General features: G+C 45.9%; 1 protein-coding gene across 1 annotated transcript; it reads right to left on the reverse strand.

Moving 5' to 3' along the window:
- Nucleotides 1-837: 837 nt before the first annotated feature.
- Nucleotides 838-12,046, reverse strand: Haus1 (HAUS augmin-like complex, subunit 1). Its single transcript, NM_138864.2, has 9 exons — nucleotides 12,002-12,046; nucleotides 10,927-11,101; nucleotides 7,786-7,921; nucleotides 6,181-6,315; nucleotides 5,281-5,404; nucleotides 4,867-4,932; nucleotides 3,136-3,207; nucleotides 2,198-2,245; nucleotides 838-1,610 (listed from the first exon to the last, which is right to left on the reverse strand). The coding sequence occupies exons 1-9, from the start codon at nucleotides 12,029-12,031 to the stop codon at nucleotides 1,560-1,562; spliced, it is 837 nt and encodes a 278-aa protein (NP_620219.2). The 5' UTR covers nucleotides 12,032-12,046; the 3' UTR covers nucleotides 838-1,559.
- Between the last annotated feature and the right edge of the window lie 5,083 nt (nucleotides 12,047-17,129).

Here is a 17,129-nt window from a genome sequence, read left to right on the forward strand (position 1 = left end):
ACTGACTACAGACATGTGCCTCTCCAACCAGCCTTTCAGTTGGCATACAGGGATCATCGCTCCTGACTTTTGTCCCCACTATAACCTTTGAAAATCAACTATCAGATAAACTATATACTCCGGATGGTCCCAGTAGCCTTTTCTTTTTATGTGTCATTTCTCTGTACTTATCGTGCTTGGAATTTTGGGATCAGATTTGGGATGGCGTTGGGGTCTCACTGGGGAGAGGAAACTGTAGTCTGGATGTCCTTTCCGTTTACAGGTGGAGTAGAGTGATTCTGCACGAGTTAAGTGCGGACAGCAGGCAGGAGCTCAACAGTCTTCTCCTAGGTACTCAGCCGAGCACTCATCAGGCACCCTCTCAGGTGGGCGCTACAAATGCGCTTACCATCATCCCAAAACAGGTACGCTCCGGCTTGGGCCGATTCGGCTGAACCTTGCAGTCTGCCCATGGCTCAACTGGTGCTGACACTCTGAGAGGCCTAGCTCATGCGTCCACTGAAGCTTGCAGTCCATCGCTGAGGGACGTGAGGGCAGGACTAAGGAGGAAGTTGTAGGCAGAGGCTGAAGCGGAGCATGGAGAAAGGCTGCTTACCAGCTGGCTCACCTTGCATTCTCATACAACCCAGCACCGCGTGGCCAGGGGTGGCACGACCCACAGTGGCAAGGGCCCTCTCACATCACCATGAATTCTGAAAATGCCCTACAGAACTGCCTTCAGAGCGAAGTGATAAAGGAAAGACTCCAGCTTGTGTCAAGTTGACAAAACCCAACACAGACGCGTGTACCACGCTGGGCTGGAGATGGAACACGGAGCTTCAATCAACCGAGTTAGACTCCCAGTTCAGTATCTTTATTTAAATTTTTATATTGGTCTTCTTTGATTTCTTTGGGTTATCCTAATAGAAGGCATGAAATATAAATTTAGCACCATATGCTTGCTTTATTATTTCTCTTGCTGCCACTGGCTTAAAGGCTGCTTTTTTCACGAGATAACGTATTAACGTTGGGAGACAGGCCCGTGAGCCCAAGAGAAGGAGGTAGACAAACTGGAGCCACACAAACTGTCTACTGGCCTAGATTGTGCGTCTGCAGTACTGTCACGTCGGCCACCTAACGGAGCTGCTGACGGATTCCTTTTTCTCAATTAAAAAGTGTTTATGCATGTGAGTATTCTGCCTGTACGTACGTCTGTGTGCCACATGTGTGCCTGGCGCTTGCAGATGCTAGAGGAGGGTGTGTGTGTGGCACTAGTCATAGGTGTTTTCAAGCCTCACCATATGGGCGCTGAGAATAGAACCCAGGTCTTCAGCAAGAGCAAAAAGTGCTCTAAAATGCAGAGCCGTTGCCCCAGCCCCTACCCGCTTTCGGGAAGATTCTTAACTGCGAGGTGTGCAGGAAGTAGCAGGTAACAGAAAGAAAGTGCCTTTTCATAGGAAAACTGTATTCAGGCCACAAAATGTAAATGCAGAACCAAGCCCTGTTATTTTACCAATAAAGACATTATTGTCTCTAAGAACTGTCATCTCCTTCTCAGGAGAGGCATCTACTTGGCGTCCTCACAGCTCCATCATATCTACTTTCTTTGTGAGTTCAGCCTCGATGGCATCCTGGAGGAAGAAAATGAGCCATAAACAAAGACATGAAAGACACTCCTACTTCTACTGATAGTAAAATGAGAGAAGTAGGAAGAAAGCATTAAGGCAAACATTTTATTTATTTGTTTATTTTTTGTGATACTTGGAACCAAACTGAGGAACGTGTGTGTGTGTGTGAGTATGTGTGTGTGTGTGTGTTGTATGTACATGTATGTATGCATGTGTGTCTGAGGAACGTATGGATGTTAGGCAAGCCCTCTCCACTGCTGAGCTACACTGCCAGTTCTTGTGTGTGTGTATGTGCACATGTTCACGTGTGTAGTTTTGTTTATGTGTAGTTTTGAAAGAATCTCGATATGCAGCCTCAGCTAGCCTCAAACTTGAACGAATCCTGCTTGGCCTACTGTATGCTTCTCTGTTTGTTCTTATTTATCGTTATATCTAACTTTTTGTTTGTTTGTTGTTGTTGTTTCAGACAGTGTGTACCCCCAAGCAGTTGGACTTCATCACTCAACACAGCTTAGAAATCTTATTATCTCAATTTGGTAACTGCTAATTTAAAAGGGAAAAATGAAGTAAGAAAAATGACAAGTACTTACTAATTCTCTCTTTGCCTCTTCAATTTTCACCTGAGCAAGAGATGGATTCTGATAAAGAAAAACAAACGAGGAAAGTGTCACGGTTTATGGGAAGCCTCACACCAGCTCTTGTTCGGATCTGCTGGGGCTATTGAGGGAGGCTCCGGAACCTCAGGAGGAAGAGGCCACGATAGCTGAGGCTTTGCAACTGCAGCCTTGTTGTACTTTGGGTTTCTCTCGCTGTGATGAAACACTATGACCACAGTCACGTCGGGGAGGAGGGTCTGCTTGCTTTACACTTCCACAGGGCTGTTTATCATCTGAGGAAGTCATCACAGGAACTCATAGGACTGTTTATCATCTGAGGAAGTCAGCACAGGAACCCAAACAGGGCAGGAGCCAGGAGGCAGAGACTATGAAGGAGTGCGGCTCACTGCCTTGCTCAGCCTGTTTCTTACAGAACCCAAACCACAAACCCACATGGGCTGGTGCCTCCCCCATCAAGCACTAATTAAAAAACTGCCTTAGAGTTAGATCTTTTTTTCCAAGATAGGATTTCCCTGTGTAGCCTTGGCTGTCCTGAAACTTGCTCTGCAAGCCTCCGAGTGTACTACAGCACCCACACCCAAAACAAATACATAAACATAACAAGACAGGGTCTCACTATGTAGCCCGAACTGGTCTTGAGTTCAAGAGCTGTGGTTACAGATGTGGGCTACCATGCTAAGACTGCCACTCTCTTTATTTCCTCTATTCCACTCTGTATCCTGAGCTGCCCTAGAATGCAGCGATCCTTCTGCCTCGGTCTCCCAAGTACTCAAGTAACAAGTGTGAGTCACCACTGTCAATTCGGCCATGGGTTTTAAATCCTTGAACACACAAACCCACTATTTTGATAGCTTAGTGTCTTTAGAGGAAAGTTAGAAAACATGACTCCAAGAAACCATAGCAACAATTACCGGCATTAGATCTAAATAGGACTCCAATTTCTTCTTCAGAGGGATAGTCTGCTGTTTTAATTCCGAAAGTTTCTGGAAATGCAGAGAGAGTTATACGGTAACAGAAATATCCACAAAACAACTAACCAGTGCTCATTACTGAAATGAGATGCAATAAAACATTACTTAGTCAATTTTTAATAGTAAATAAAGGTAGTTATTTGTGGCGCTAATGATGGAGTCTATGGCTTCCTAAAGGTCGGCAAGCAATCTGTCACTGAGCGACACTTGTCAACCCACAGGTGTTTTAAATAAAGAATAAAAAACTGGGCTGGAGAGATGGCTCAGTGGTTAAGAGCACTGACTGCTCTTCCAGAGGTCCTGAGTTCCCAACAACCACATGGTGGCTCATAACCATCTGTAATGAGTTCTGATGCCCTCTCCTGGCCTGCAGGTGTACATGCAGATAGAGCACTCATACATAAAATAAATAAATCCTAAAAAAAGAATCCAAGAACTTCAAAAGGATCACTCCTTTTCCAAAATGTTTAAAATAAGAACCGTATAGTCCTACTCATTTAGTGTAGGACTATGAGACTAGCAAGATGGTCAGGGACAAAGGTACTTGCGGCCAAGTCTGGTGAACCTGGATTTGTCTGTTTGTTTGTTTTTTGTTTTACTGTGTTTTATTTTATGGTATAGGGTTCTACTGTTTTGTTTGCTTTTTTTTTTTTTAACTTTTCTGTGCGCCTGTGGAGGCAGAGTAGGGTACTGAATCCCAGACCTCTGTTACAGATGGTCGTGGACCACCATGTTGGTGCTAAGAGGAAACCCGCGTCCTCTGCAGGAGCACAAGTGTCTTAGCCACGGCGCCATCTCTCTAGCCTGTTTTTCTTTTTTAATTTATTTTGTGTGTATGAGTGTTAGGCCTGCATATATGACTGCAAGCCATATGTATACTTGGTGCCCACAGAAGCAGGAGAAAGTGTGGCTTTGGGAATTGAACCCTAGTCCCTGAGGAGAGCAGCCAGTGCCCTTAATTGTTGAGCATCTAACTACGTTGGATTCCCAGGTCCAGCATGGTAGAAAGAGAAAGCCTACTCCTCCAAGTTGTGCGCTGTGTAGAGGCAGGAGGTTGATGCTGGGCGTCCTCCTCGGTCATGTGACACCTAGTTTTCTGAGACAGTATCCTTCACTAAACTTGGAACTCACTGACAGGCTAGACTACCTGGCCTGGGAGTGACCAAGCGCATCGTGTTACCTGAATCCCCTCTATGCTCAGAAGTTGGGGGAAGATGAGCGCCAAGTATAAGGGATTCAATGCCTTACGAGAGCCTGAAGCTGCTTTATGTAAACTGCGGCAAGTTACAGAGCTTCTCTGTAGCTCCTCTGTAGCTCGTTTTCTACAGGGAGGGCGGAAGGGACTGATGAAGCAGGAACCGCCCGTCTCTTGCCCTCTCATTCCCCAGTGCCGGTTACTGGCATGTGTAGCCACGCCCAGCTTATATACGGGTGTAGGGACCCAACTTCAGGTAAGCACTGACAACTGAGCCACCTCCCTGACCCTGGGGCCTGCATGGCCACTGCGCATCAGAGAACACAGCTGAGGGCCCTCAGCAGATGTGGCCCATGGAGCTTAGACATTTCAGTCTTCAGAATCACAAACCAAATAAATCCTATTTGACCGCTCATAAACGATCCAACCTGTGGTATTCTGTCACAAAGCAGAAGACAGGAAGACAGGAAGCTTACGTCTGAAAGTGCCACTAGTGACCGATGAGACAGGGACGCGTCCATGCCTCTGGATGAAAGTTGCTCCTACAACGTGAGGAAAAAGAGCTCCGCTGAAAGATCGTTTGGAAGGTAACCATCGTGAATGTTTTTCAACATGTAAAGAAGAGCTACGGATCACAAATGAAAAAGCACGCATGCGTCTAAGCTAGTTTACGTTAAATGCGAATCCTTTCTACGGGCGGATGTAGGGAGAAGATGGTGCTGGAATAGGGTTTCCATGCCCAACTCCGACCGTGGAGCTGCTGCTCACGAGTTAAATAAACTTGGGCAAGTGGCAGGTCTTCCCTCAGTTTCCTCATCTACGGAAAGGGCTGAGAATGCTTCCTACAGTGGAGACAGAGGTCCCGGGCGGCCCCACGCAGGCCTTCATACCTCTGCAGCTCGGATCCCAAACCGGAACTCCGCCGCCTTGGCTTTCAGGAAGTCCATGTTCTGGAGGCGGCCCTCGGCTTTGGCCCTTTCTGCAGACAGGTGCACATCTGCTTTCTTGAGGTCTCTTCAAAAATAGGATTAAAGCGTGTACGACTTCTCAGTAAATGATTATTTAAAACACAAGGAACTCAGCTCCCTCTCTTGGGATTTCAGTCCGGCTTAGCCGGTATAGACAGCCTAAGAGCTTGCTATGACAACGTCACGAGTTTTACATCCAGCTACAGTGCATTTCCCCCCATGCTGCCACGCGAGACTTTTCTCAATGAACATAAATTAACATTAATTTCAACCTGTAGCACTTATTCTTGGACAAGCTAAAACTGCTATTCACAAAAGTGATTTATTACACCCTAAAGCCAATTTGAAACAAGGTCATGAAGACCTCTCTACTATATGGGACATGATAAAGTGTCCATGAGCATGTTCATTATTTTTTTAATATATTTGTATGTCACCAAGTTATTCTGCATTTACAATAAATGCTAACCACTGGCTCTAATCTCTGGGGCAAGAAGAATCTAGAGGCTCACAGCATTGAACAGAGACATTAAAGCTGTACTAAAAAGGTATACCAAAATACGGACTTCCGGTGGTAGTTTGTGGGTTAAAATTTTGGAAAATTATTAATCTCTGTATTTTTAATACTGCAGGAATCAGTATGAGGGTGATGAACGGGGGAGTAAGCAGCTGGGCACCTCCTGAGTCGCTCAGGCAGCCCTGGGCTTGGGCTGCTGCCCCAGTCTTCCAGTAGATGGCATTATGGGCCGGCGCCACCACACCCCACTTGTCAATGTCCCGCTAAGCTCTTTATAGTTCAAAACTGCCAACACTTCAACTCACTCTCGGAGACATTTTTCTAACACCAACGTTGCCGTCAGATTCTTTTCAAGTTTCCCCAGTTCAAGCTTGATTTCTTCACTTTTGGATTTGGTACGAAAAAGGTCAGAAGTCAAATCGTTCACTGCGGGGATAAAACTGAAAGAGGAGCATAGTCACACTGAGGAGTGGAGGACACGGTCTCCATGGACGCGATCGTCTCTACGGTTTCCACAACCCTGCTGCTCCGACCATTCATATATGCAATTGTCACCTGTGTGCCCCTGGCCTGAAACGCCCTTCAGCAGACAAAACGCCCATTTTCCCTTCAAAGCTTAGGTAAGGCTGGGTGTGGAAAGGAACACCTTTATTCCCAGGACTAGGAGGCAGAGGCAGGCAGATCCGAGAGTTCACACAGTGAATAGTGACTTCCACGCCAACCAGGGATACATGGTGAGACACTATTTTAACAAAATAAAAACAAACACACAAACAGAAACCCTAAAAATCAAACAATAAAAAGCTCCCAAACTCAGGTGAGGTTCTGCCTGTGCTTGCAGGTGTAGCATCTTCAGTCTTACAGTGCAGCTGTTACCATGGTGACATTCTCACCATTGCCCCTCTCTCGAATTTGACTAAAGTTCAAACTGTCTTTGAAGGCCATGTCTACCTCCCTAGTCATCTCTGCTCCCCTAGGACAGGATATATCCCTACACAGTTGTCCTTGGTATCTACCCTGCTGACACAGCCTAGTCTACAGGTTCTTACGATTACTCTTCACGCACTGTGTAGTTCCCACACTTTGTCCTGGCAGTTATGCACAACATGCGTGCGCATACCCTTCTGACCGTGGTAAGCTGCAGTAACAGGGACTTTGGAGTCAGATTTGCTTAGGGACCCCAACTCTGAAGAAGTTAGTTAACCTTCCCTCCCTTGGCTTCAGTTTCCTCTGAGGTGAAATGTCTACCTCAAACAACAAGGGTCCTTGATTCATTCAGTGTTTCTGTGATCAAACTTTACCATGAGATCATTTAACTTGCTACTGCCCCTGTTGCTTCTTGGGGATGTGTTCTCACACAGTCCGAACTGGCCTCCAACCGGCTAAGGGGCTGAGGATGATAACCCTGACCTTCTGATCTTCCGCCTCTGTGACTTGTTGTACGTGCACACCCACACAACCAGTCTCCAGCTGGTTTAGTTTGCTTCCTCGCGCTCCGGTGAGCACCAAGACCAAAGGCTACAGAGGAAAGTGTTTATTTCACTTTCTTGCAGTGTCGCCATACATCACTGACAGAAGTCAGGGCAGGAACTCACGCAGAAACAACGAACACTACTTCCTGGTTCCATCTTTCTGACGTCTGCTATTCACGGTGAGCTCTCTTATAGCCCATGGCCACACACCCATAGTACTGCTGAGCTGACTAGAATTGAGCACACAGACACACAAACCAGCAATAAACAACAAAAACCAACCAACCAACCAACCAACCAACCAAACTACTCATGCATTCTTGTATTCATTGCTAGTCTTTTATGCAGATTTACTGTAAGAACCAAAAGATTTTTAGGTCAAGGTCATGCAGAATAGTCTCTCATGGGAACACAGACCAAAGCCATTACAATAGTTACCTTGCTAGTGACGTATCTTTTATTTCCAGGGCAATTGCACTGTCCACCAATGCATTCAGAAACCGGGAACCAGTGTTTGACAGATTGGCAGGGGAAAAATTCACACTCTCCATGAGAAAGTCTTCAAGACGTTTGGCTGAAATGATAAAGGAATTTCATGGTGTCTCAGATGTCTTCTTCTTTTTGTTTTTTTTAAGCTTTTATTATAGTTTGATTATTTGAGACTTATTTGGAGCCAGGCATGGTGGTGCAAGCCTTTTAATCCCAGAACTCCAGAAGCAGAGGCAGGTGTGGACCTCTGATTTCAAGGCTAGGGAGTTCCAAGACAGCTATGGCTACACAGAGAAACCCGATCTTGAAAAGAAAATAATGAATCTATAATTATGTCTATGGAGGTTTGTGTATGGGCATGGAGACCAGAGGCACTGCATCCACTGCAGCTGAGTGAAGAGGCAGGCGGGAAGCATCCAGCGGGAGTGTTGGGAACCAACTTGTTCAGTCCCCAGGACCCACACGGTCGAACACAGAGCGACTCCTACAAGTTGTCCTGACTTCCACATGCACTCACACATCAAAAGAGTAGATTAAAGCAAAACAAAACAAACAAACAAAAAAACGGTCTCACTGTGAAGCCTGGTTAATCTAGAATTCACTATGTAGAACACAATGGCCTTGAACTCACAGAGTTCTGCCTGCTCCTGTCTCCTGAGTGCTGGTCCTGGGGATGCATGCCACCACATCCATAAAATAAACCTCGTTTTAAACGTGTGGTATATGAGTGAGCACATGTGTGCACGCATGCACACACAAATAAAACGTAATAAAAGTTTAACGAGGGGGTTGGGGATTTAGTTCAGCGGTAGAGCGCTTGCCTAGCAAGTGCGAGGCCCTGGGTTCGGTCCCCAGCTCCAAAAAAAAAAAAAAAAAAAAAAGGAAAAAGAAAAAGAAAAAGTTTAACGATAGGGATCTGGGAGATGTGTGGGGGTGAAAGGGGTAACAGGATAGAGATGATTAAATACGTTGTTTATATGTAAGACACTGTGAAGGAGTAACAGGAGACATTACACGGGAGCTGGAGAGAAGGCTCAGCAGAGAAGGACATTTACTGCTCCTGTAGAGGACCTGGGCTCGGGTCCTTGCATCCACAGCTTACAACTGCCTCTATCATCATGCAGTCCCGGGTCCTAGGGCACCAGTGCCCTCTTCTGATCTCTGGAGGCTTCTGCATGCACGTGGCACAAATTCATAAACTCGGGCGCATACACACTTCATGTAAAATTAAAAAATGAATAAATCTTTTAAAAAATATTCTATAAAAATAGTCATGCATATATATATGTATGTATGTATATGTATATATATGCATGCATGCATGCATATGCATGCTGGAGAGATGGCTTCGTGGTTAAAAGCACTGGCTGCTCTTCCAGAGGATCTGGGTTTGATTCCTGATGCATTCCCAGAAGCTAAATTCTGTAGCTCCAGCCCCAAGGGATACGATGCCCTCTTTTGGCCTCTGAGGGAACTGCAAGCACATGACAGACATGCAGGCCAAACACCCATACACAAGAAATAAAATCTGAAAATGAATAAAATAGTCCCGAAATATTCTTATAGTTCCATATATATATATGGAGGAAACATGGGAGGTTCTTGTCGTATGGCATTGCCTTGCTCCCATTGTGGGAGTATTCTAAACCATTAAGATGGTGTGCAGGCATTGGTGGCTCACACCTTTAACTCCAGCACTTGTGAGGCAGAGGCAGGGGGATCACTGTGAGTTAGAGGCCAGCACCGTCTACAGAGCTAGTTCCAGGATAGCCAAGGTTACGCAAACAAAACAAAACAAGGCACGCCAAACACAGTTAGGGCTAATCTAAAGACTATAGAAAAAGTATATACGTGAATTAAATATAACTTCAGTATATTCAAAGCACCATATAGGGTCTGGAGAGATGTTCAGGTTTTTTGATGTTTTTGAAACAAGGCCTCTGTAGGAAGCCCTGGTTGCCCTGGAACTCTCTATCCAGACCAGGCTAGACCTGAACTCACAGAGATGCACCTGTCTCAGCTTCCCCAGTGTTGAGATTAAGGGTGGGTGTCACTGTGTCCAGCTAGAGCACTTGCTCCTGCAGAGGACCCAGGTGCACCTCCCAGGAGCCGCTTGGTGGCTCACAATCACACTTACCTCCAGCGCCAGAAGATCCAACACCCTCTTCAGACCCATGTGAACACCAGCCCTTCACAGGGTATACATACCTAGCTGCTGGCAAAAACCCTCGCACATAAAATGAATCAACTTAAAAATTGTATGTACCAAGTGTCTCCATTTGGTTAAGCATATGGCAAATAGATGTCACTTCCTGTTTGGTGTGCTGTCATCCTCAAAAGTTGTGGGTTTTTTGTTTGTTTTGTTTTGTTTAAACAGAATGAGCATAAACTTATTACAGAGAGAGAACCCTACAGTGGGAGGGCTTGCAAAGAAGGGGCGTCCCAGATGAGCTGCCGTTCCCACCCTTTACTCCTTCACGACACAAGTGACCAACAAAAACAGGGCTGAGGGAGAGGGGGAGGGACCTTTTTGAGACAGTTCTGCTATGTGACCCGAGCTGACACTGCAGTCTCCTGCTTCTACTTTCTGAATGCTGGGATTACAGACTTGCACCCCCTTGCCTGGCCTAGTGGAACATGTTAAAGCCATTCCACCATGGTGGTTTGTGCCGTCTCACACATCATGGCTGCCACCTCAGCTGTCCTGAAAGCAATGTAAGGGAAAGAAATGCTAGAACCCTTTGTGTTCGGGTAAGAAGCTTTTGTGTTATTTCTTTTGAGGGGGTACCTTACTGTTCAGCCCAGGCTGACCTTGAACTCACAGATTTCCTCCTATCTCTGCTCTAAAGTGCTGGGATTAAAAGCCATCCCTCCCCCAACCCCCACCCATGCAAATGTAACTATCTCTTAGGAGTCGTTGTTTTAAGAAGACATATAGTATGGTGAAATTTCTCATTTTGAAGTTAGTATAACAGAGCAGAAGCCAATTTGTCTAAAAAAATAAAATAATCAATATAAGTAGCCTATACTAACCCTGCACAAAATCTAGTTACCTCTACGACCCCTTCCAAAGCTGTAGACTTAACTCACCTTCCGACTCATATTCACTCGCTTTCTGTCTTAAGTCCTCTATTACCAGGTTGACGTCCCTGTCCCGGACCCTGTTGCGTTCTGAAAGGTGATATAAAATTTCTGTCGTCCGTGCGTTCATCTCATATTGTGGAATGGGATGGTCTCCAAATATCTTTTTCAACCACTCAGCGACCTAACCATTAAAAGGTAAGCCTTGTTATAAGGGCATAAGGCGATCTTACAAAGGAGCAAGCGCTCTACAGCAAACTAAACGTTTTCTGTGACGATTCTGGATGTCCTACTTCACGTCCTGACTTGTCAACAAGTGAGTAAGCAAATGAAAAATCGACATTATCAAAGAGTATATCATTCTTTCCCAATGCTGCAAACGCAGCCCTAGTAAAAACCAACCAACCAACAACTACCAAAAACAAAACAAAACAAACAAACAAACAAACAAAAAAAAACCTGCCTCGGGCTGGAGAGATGGCTCAGTGGTTAAGAGCACTCAACTACTCTTCCAGAGGTCCTGAATTCAATTCCCAGCAAGCACATGGTGGCTCACAACCATCTGTAAAGAGATCCGATGCCCTCTTCTGGTGTGTCTGAAGACAGCTACAGTACTTATATATAATAAATGAATAAATCTTAAAAAAAAAAAAAAACCCTGCCTCACTTGGCAGATCTTAACAAGTGAATGTGAAAGTTGAGAGATGGGATAGTTCTGTGCACGGTCTGAAAAGCTAGTGGTCTCCAACACACCCTAAACCCCAGCCGTGATGGGACACTCCCGAGGTTGGGTTGCAGCTTAAGTGTTTACATTCTATTACTGAAGCAGCAGCGAAAGGTCAAGGTTGGGCTGCAAGGTGGGTGTGTGCTCGGAATCCGCCAGCCTGAAGCGAGGAGCTCCATAGAGCGGCTGGGAGAACCGGGAAAGGGCGGGCATGGTCTCCACAGGGGAGTCCGGGCCTGCAATGGGCCTCGGTCACGACCGCACCGTGGAATCGGGACAAAAAACAGCCGCAGTGGGTGACCAGCAGATGCGTGGCTCCCAGAGAGCTAAGTGGGGTCCCGACCCAGCTCCAGATGTCACCTGTGATGCTTTCTCCTCCAGCGCCGCCATAGCCGCCGCTCCCGCCACCTCACTCTCTCAAAACCTCCCGGGGAACGCCCCAGGTTCCAGGCCCCGCCCCCTCACCGTTGGGCACGCCCCCAGGACCGGGTATTCTGGGAGTTGTGGTTTTTATTGAGTCCAAGCCAATAAATCCTAAGATAGGGCTGACAAAAGGTTCCTCCTGCTCTGCAAGCCTGGCTTTGCCACATCCCTGGCTCCCAGTCCTCTGTGTTATAATCATCAAGATGAGAAGCGCTGCTAGAAACAAGTTATTTTTTATTTCTTTTTTTTTCTTTTTTTCCGGAGCTGGGGACCGAACCCAGGGCTCGCTAGGCAAGCGCTCTACCGCTGAGCTAAATCCCCAACCCCTATTTTTTATTTCTTATAATCTCGCTTGAATCAAGTTGTCTTAAAAAATACCTGGTTTTAGTCAGCAGATAGTGCGGCTTCCACACCGATTGCATAAATCTAATCATTTCTTTTCTGGACATGGTGGCACATGCCTGTAATACCAGCACTAGGAAAACTGAGACAGGAGGATTGCCAAGAGCTCAAGGCCAGCCTCCGTTATATATAGTGACACTGTACATTCTATTTCATTTTGAGGTATAGCGTCAAGAGTGTTTGAAACAAACACACTCAAAAACTCTCAGGAGTTGGGATTCTAAGAATTGGTAGATGCTTGCCTGAAATTCAGGAAGTCGTGGCAGGGGATTTACTGTATTTGGTAGCACACATTTGTAATTCCAGCATTTGGGAGGTAGAGTCTGGATGACCAGGAATTTAAAGCCATCTTCAACTACAATTTGGAGGCCAACCAGGATATAAGACTCTATCTCAAAAGCAAACAAAATTAATTTTATTCTACCCTGGCTTAGGTGATACAGCAATCTTAATATTAGTTTCTGCTATCAAGGATTTAAATGTCCTTAAGATTTATTAATATTTTGAAGATTTATATTTATTATATATAAGTACACTGTAGCTGTCTTCCGACACACACTAAAAGAAGGCATCAGATCCCATTACAGATGGTTGTGAGCCACCGTGTGGTTGCTGGGAATTGAACTCAGGACCTCTGGAAGAACAGTCAGTGAGTGCTTTTTTTTTTTTTTTTGGTTCTTTTTTTCCGGAGCTGGGGACCGAACCCAGGGCCTTGCGCTTCCTAGGCAAGCGCTCTACCACTGAGCTAAATCCCCAACCCCTCAGTGAGTGCTCTTAACCACTGAGCCATCATCTCTCCAGCCCAAGATTTATTGAGTTTTTGTTACATTTTAAATTTTGTGTCTGTGTTTGGGGTGTCAAAGCACAACTTTCAGGAGTAGATTCTCTCCTTCCACCATGTTGGATCCCTGGAATCAAACTTGAGATGAAGCCTTGAAAGCAAGCACCTTCACCTGGTGAGCCATCTCCCCAGCCCTCCTCCTTTACTGACTGGGGACTGGGGTTTCTCAGGGAGCCCAAGCTGGCCTCAAAGCTGCTATGCATCAGAGAACGACTTTGAACCTCTGGCATTTCACCACTTCCTCCCGTCGCCTCCTGTCATGCTGGTGTTACAGGCTTTACATGGCCACACTCAGCATCTGAGGAATATGACCTAAGTGGTTAACAGGTTGCATAATGAGACCCTGCCTCAAAAAATAAAAATAAAGATGATTAACAGCATCTCTCTGTTGGGCTGTCTCTGCTACTGAGCCTTTCTTCTAATTCAATTCTTGCCATCTCTAAAATTCTGTCTTTCCTCTAGCACTCTGGTTTTTTTTTTAAAATATGGTCGCTTTTAAAAAATTATTTTAATTTATTTCATTTCTGTGAGTACACCATCTCTGTCTTCAGACACACCAGAGGAGGGCACTGGATCCCATTACAGATGGTTGTGAGCCACCATGTGGTGGCTGGGAATTGAACTCGGGACCTGTGGAAGAGCAGCCAGTGCTCTTAACCGCTGAGCCATCTCTCCAGCCCAGGATTCTACCTTTAATGGTATGAGAAATTCTTTATGTTTATACACCGATGCCTAATTTGCTATGCTCTTATATGTTTGTTTTATTGTTATAAATCCTCTAAGATTGGCGACCATACTGTTTTCCCAATGACTCGCACAGACTAAACGGCTAAATGACTTGGCTCAGATGGCGTAGTAGACCTCAACTTGACCCTCGTGTCTGCCTCCACTTGGGAGTCTCTCTCCCTAGGCCTCATGGAAGCACCTATAATATACTACGGGACTAGCGAAGCGGAGAGCCCAAGGAAGGATCTTCTCTTCAACTTCGTGACTTTACATGACATTGTGGTTGTGACAAGATATCATTTCCTCAATTGGAGGCATGCACATTTAAACGATGACGTCACTGGGCCTAGTGGCACAAGCCTGTAATTAGTGAAGGCTAAGAAAGGAGGATTGTGGGTTTGAAGTGAGCCTGGGCTACACAGCTAAACAACTGTCTCAAAATAAAAGAGAAGACTCGAGATCTGTCGAGGCTGGCCTGAGCGACGTAAGCATGATCCTGGTTTTCAATAGAAGAGGGGGGTTGGAGGTGGAGGGCAGTGAGTACTTGTCAAAGATACCAGAGACCCTGGGTTCAGTCCCCAGCAACACCATGAAACAAAACAAGACAACCAACAAGTCAATAGAATAGGCATGTCTAGCAGCCCAGCACTGTGTCTTGTGACATCCTTATGTGTTTTCTTTTCAGTGCTGGAGACCGAACAGAGGGCCTTGTGGGTGGCCGGCAAGCATTCTACCACTGAGCTACCTTCCTTATCCTTTGTGTAAGCACTCAAGTGGGTATGTGCAGGTCCTGCTCATGGGCGAATGGAGGCCAAAGGTCAATGTCTTAACCGGACTTTGCTTGCTATGAAGAGACACATGACCAAGGGAACTCTTATGAAGGAAAACATTTACTTGGGGCTTAAAGTTTCAGAGGTTTAGTCCATTATTATCACGGCAGGAAGCTTGGCAGCGTGCAGGCAGACATGGTGGTGGAGGAGACTTTTACTTCTTGATCTGAAGGTAGGCAGGAGGAGGCTGTCTTCTGCAGGCAGCCTGGAGGAGGCTCTGATTCCACACTGGGTGGAGCTTAGGCACTGGAGACCTCAAAGTCCTTCCTCACAGTGACACGTTTCCTCCAATAAAGTCACATCCACTTGAACAAGGCCACACCTTAATAGTGCCACTCCCTGTGGGCCATGCATTCAAAATGTGAATCTATGGGGGGGGGGGGGCTAAACCTATTCAAACCACCACAGCTTCAGTTAGTATGATGGTTTGTATATGTTCGGCCCGGGGAGTGCCACTATTAGAAAGTGTGGCCCTGTTGGAGTAGGTGTGTCACTGTAGGTGTGGGCTTTGAGACCCTCATCTTAGCTGCCTGGAAGTCAGCATTCTGCTAGCAGCCTTCAGATGAAGATGTAGAACTCTCAGCTCCTCCTGCACCATGCCTGCCTGGATGCTGCCATGTTCCTGCCTTGATGATATTGGACTGAACCTGAAAGCCAGCCCCAATTAAGTGTCCTTTGTGAGACTTGCCTTGGTCACAGTGTCTGTTCATAGCAGTAAAACCCTGACTAAGACAGTTATCATTCCTCAGGCGATGCCTACCATATTTTTTGAGTCAAGGTCTCTCACCAGGACCTAGAGCTGGCCAATTTGGCTGGTTGGCCAGTGAGCCCTAGGAACCTGCCTGCCCTTGCTTTCTCAATACTGGAATTAAATTGTGTACCACATGGGTAGTGGGAAGCAAACTTGGACCATTTACTTACATGTCAAGCAGATTACCTATTGAGCCTTCTCCCCCCATCCCCCTCATCTCTTACCTATCTCAGGCTGGCCTCCAACTTACCATGAAGCTGAAGATAACTGTAAACTCTTGATATTCCTGTTTCCTTCCACCTCCCAAATGCTTGGACTGACGGTCCGTGTATCTAGCATTTCCTTATTCAGTTTCAAACATACCTCATATCAAGCATGCCTAAAAAGTAAATGTTCAGAGAAGCTGATGCAATCCCAGAATGCAGCTTGGCAGCCGCAAACAGTAACAGTAGGCAGGTGGGAGCAGGGTGTCAGAGGCCTTGGGTACAGGGATTCACCCTTATCCCTGTGTTACAGTTCTCGTATAAATCTTTCTCCAGCTGCTGCCCTTTTCTTTCTGTCCTGGCTACTCTCTAGCTGACCAGCTGCACATTACTCAGCCTGGAAACTCGCCATGTAGTCAAGGATGACCTACCCCTCTTCTCTTTACTTCCAGCTCCCAAGCGTGGGGATTACAAGTGTCTACCAACACAGGTGTCTGTTGCGTAGTTTTTCTTTTCACCAAGATTGATGGTGCTGAGAGGGTAGTCAGGATGGCAGTTTTTGGACGGTTAGTCCTTTCATTCAAAGCAGTCAGTGCAGCCTGAAGGAGACCAACAGCAGGCTGCTTGGGAGTCAGTCGCTATGTCTGTCACATCACTGTTTATTTAGAGGAAAATGAACGTCAGAAGGGGTGCTTACAATAACAGCTTTAAGAATGCCTCCTTAGCCAGATATGATGGCTCAGACCTGTAATCCCAGTATTCAGAAGGCTAGAGCTAGAGGGTCGACCTGTGTTCCAGGCAAGGACCACAAGGCGGGTCCTTATCTCAAAACCAACCAAACAAATTCACAAGCAGCAACAACAACAAACCAAAACAAATACGCAAACAAAAAAGTTATTAACACCAATAGTGATTTTAATTCTTATTGCGTTTACTCGGGGTGTGTGTGTGTGTTTCAGAGAGAGAAAGAGAGAGAGAGAGAATGAATCATCTCCGTTGTACTCCAAAAGAGAAAGCCTCGCAGAATCCCCAGGGTCACAGAAGTAGTTGTGGGCAGAACACCATTTGAGCCTTATCTGAATCCAGAGTGGTGCTTTTTGATTTTGGATCATTCTCTGCAGGGTTGTCAATCACTCCTTGTGATGGTTAGAATTTTCGAGCCTGTTTAATTTACACGGGATTCTTCCAGCCCTAGATTGAACTTTAAAGACCTTCAATCCTTTCATTTGTGCTATCAAATCACTTATAAGATTTCGGTATTTGGGCTGCAAAGATGGATCAAAGGTTACGAGCACTAGAGGACCCGTGGTGC

This window comes from Rattus norvegicus, chromosome 18, assembly GCF_021556685.1.
Source record: "Rattus norvegicus strain SHRSP/BbbUtx chromosome 18, alternate assembly SHRSP_T2T, whole genome shotgun sequence".
NCBI lineage: Eukaryota > Metazoa > Chordata > Mammalia > Rodentia > Muridae > Rattus > Rattus norvegicus.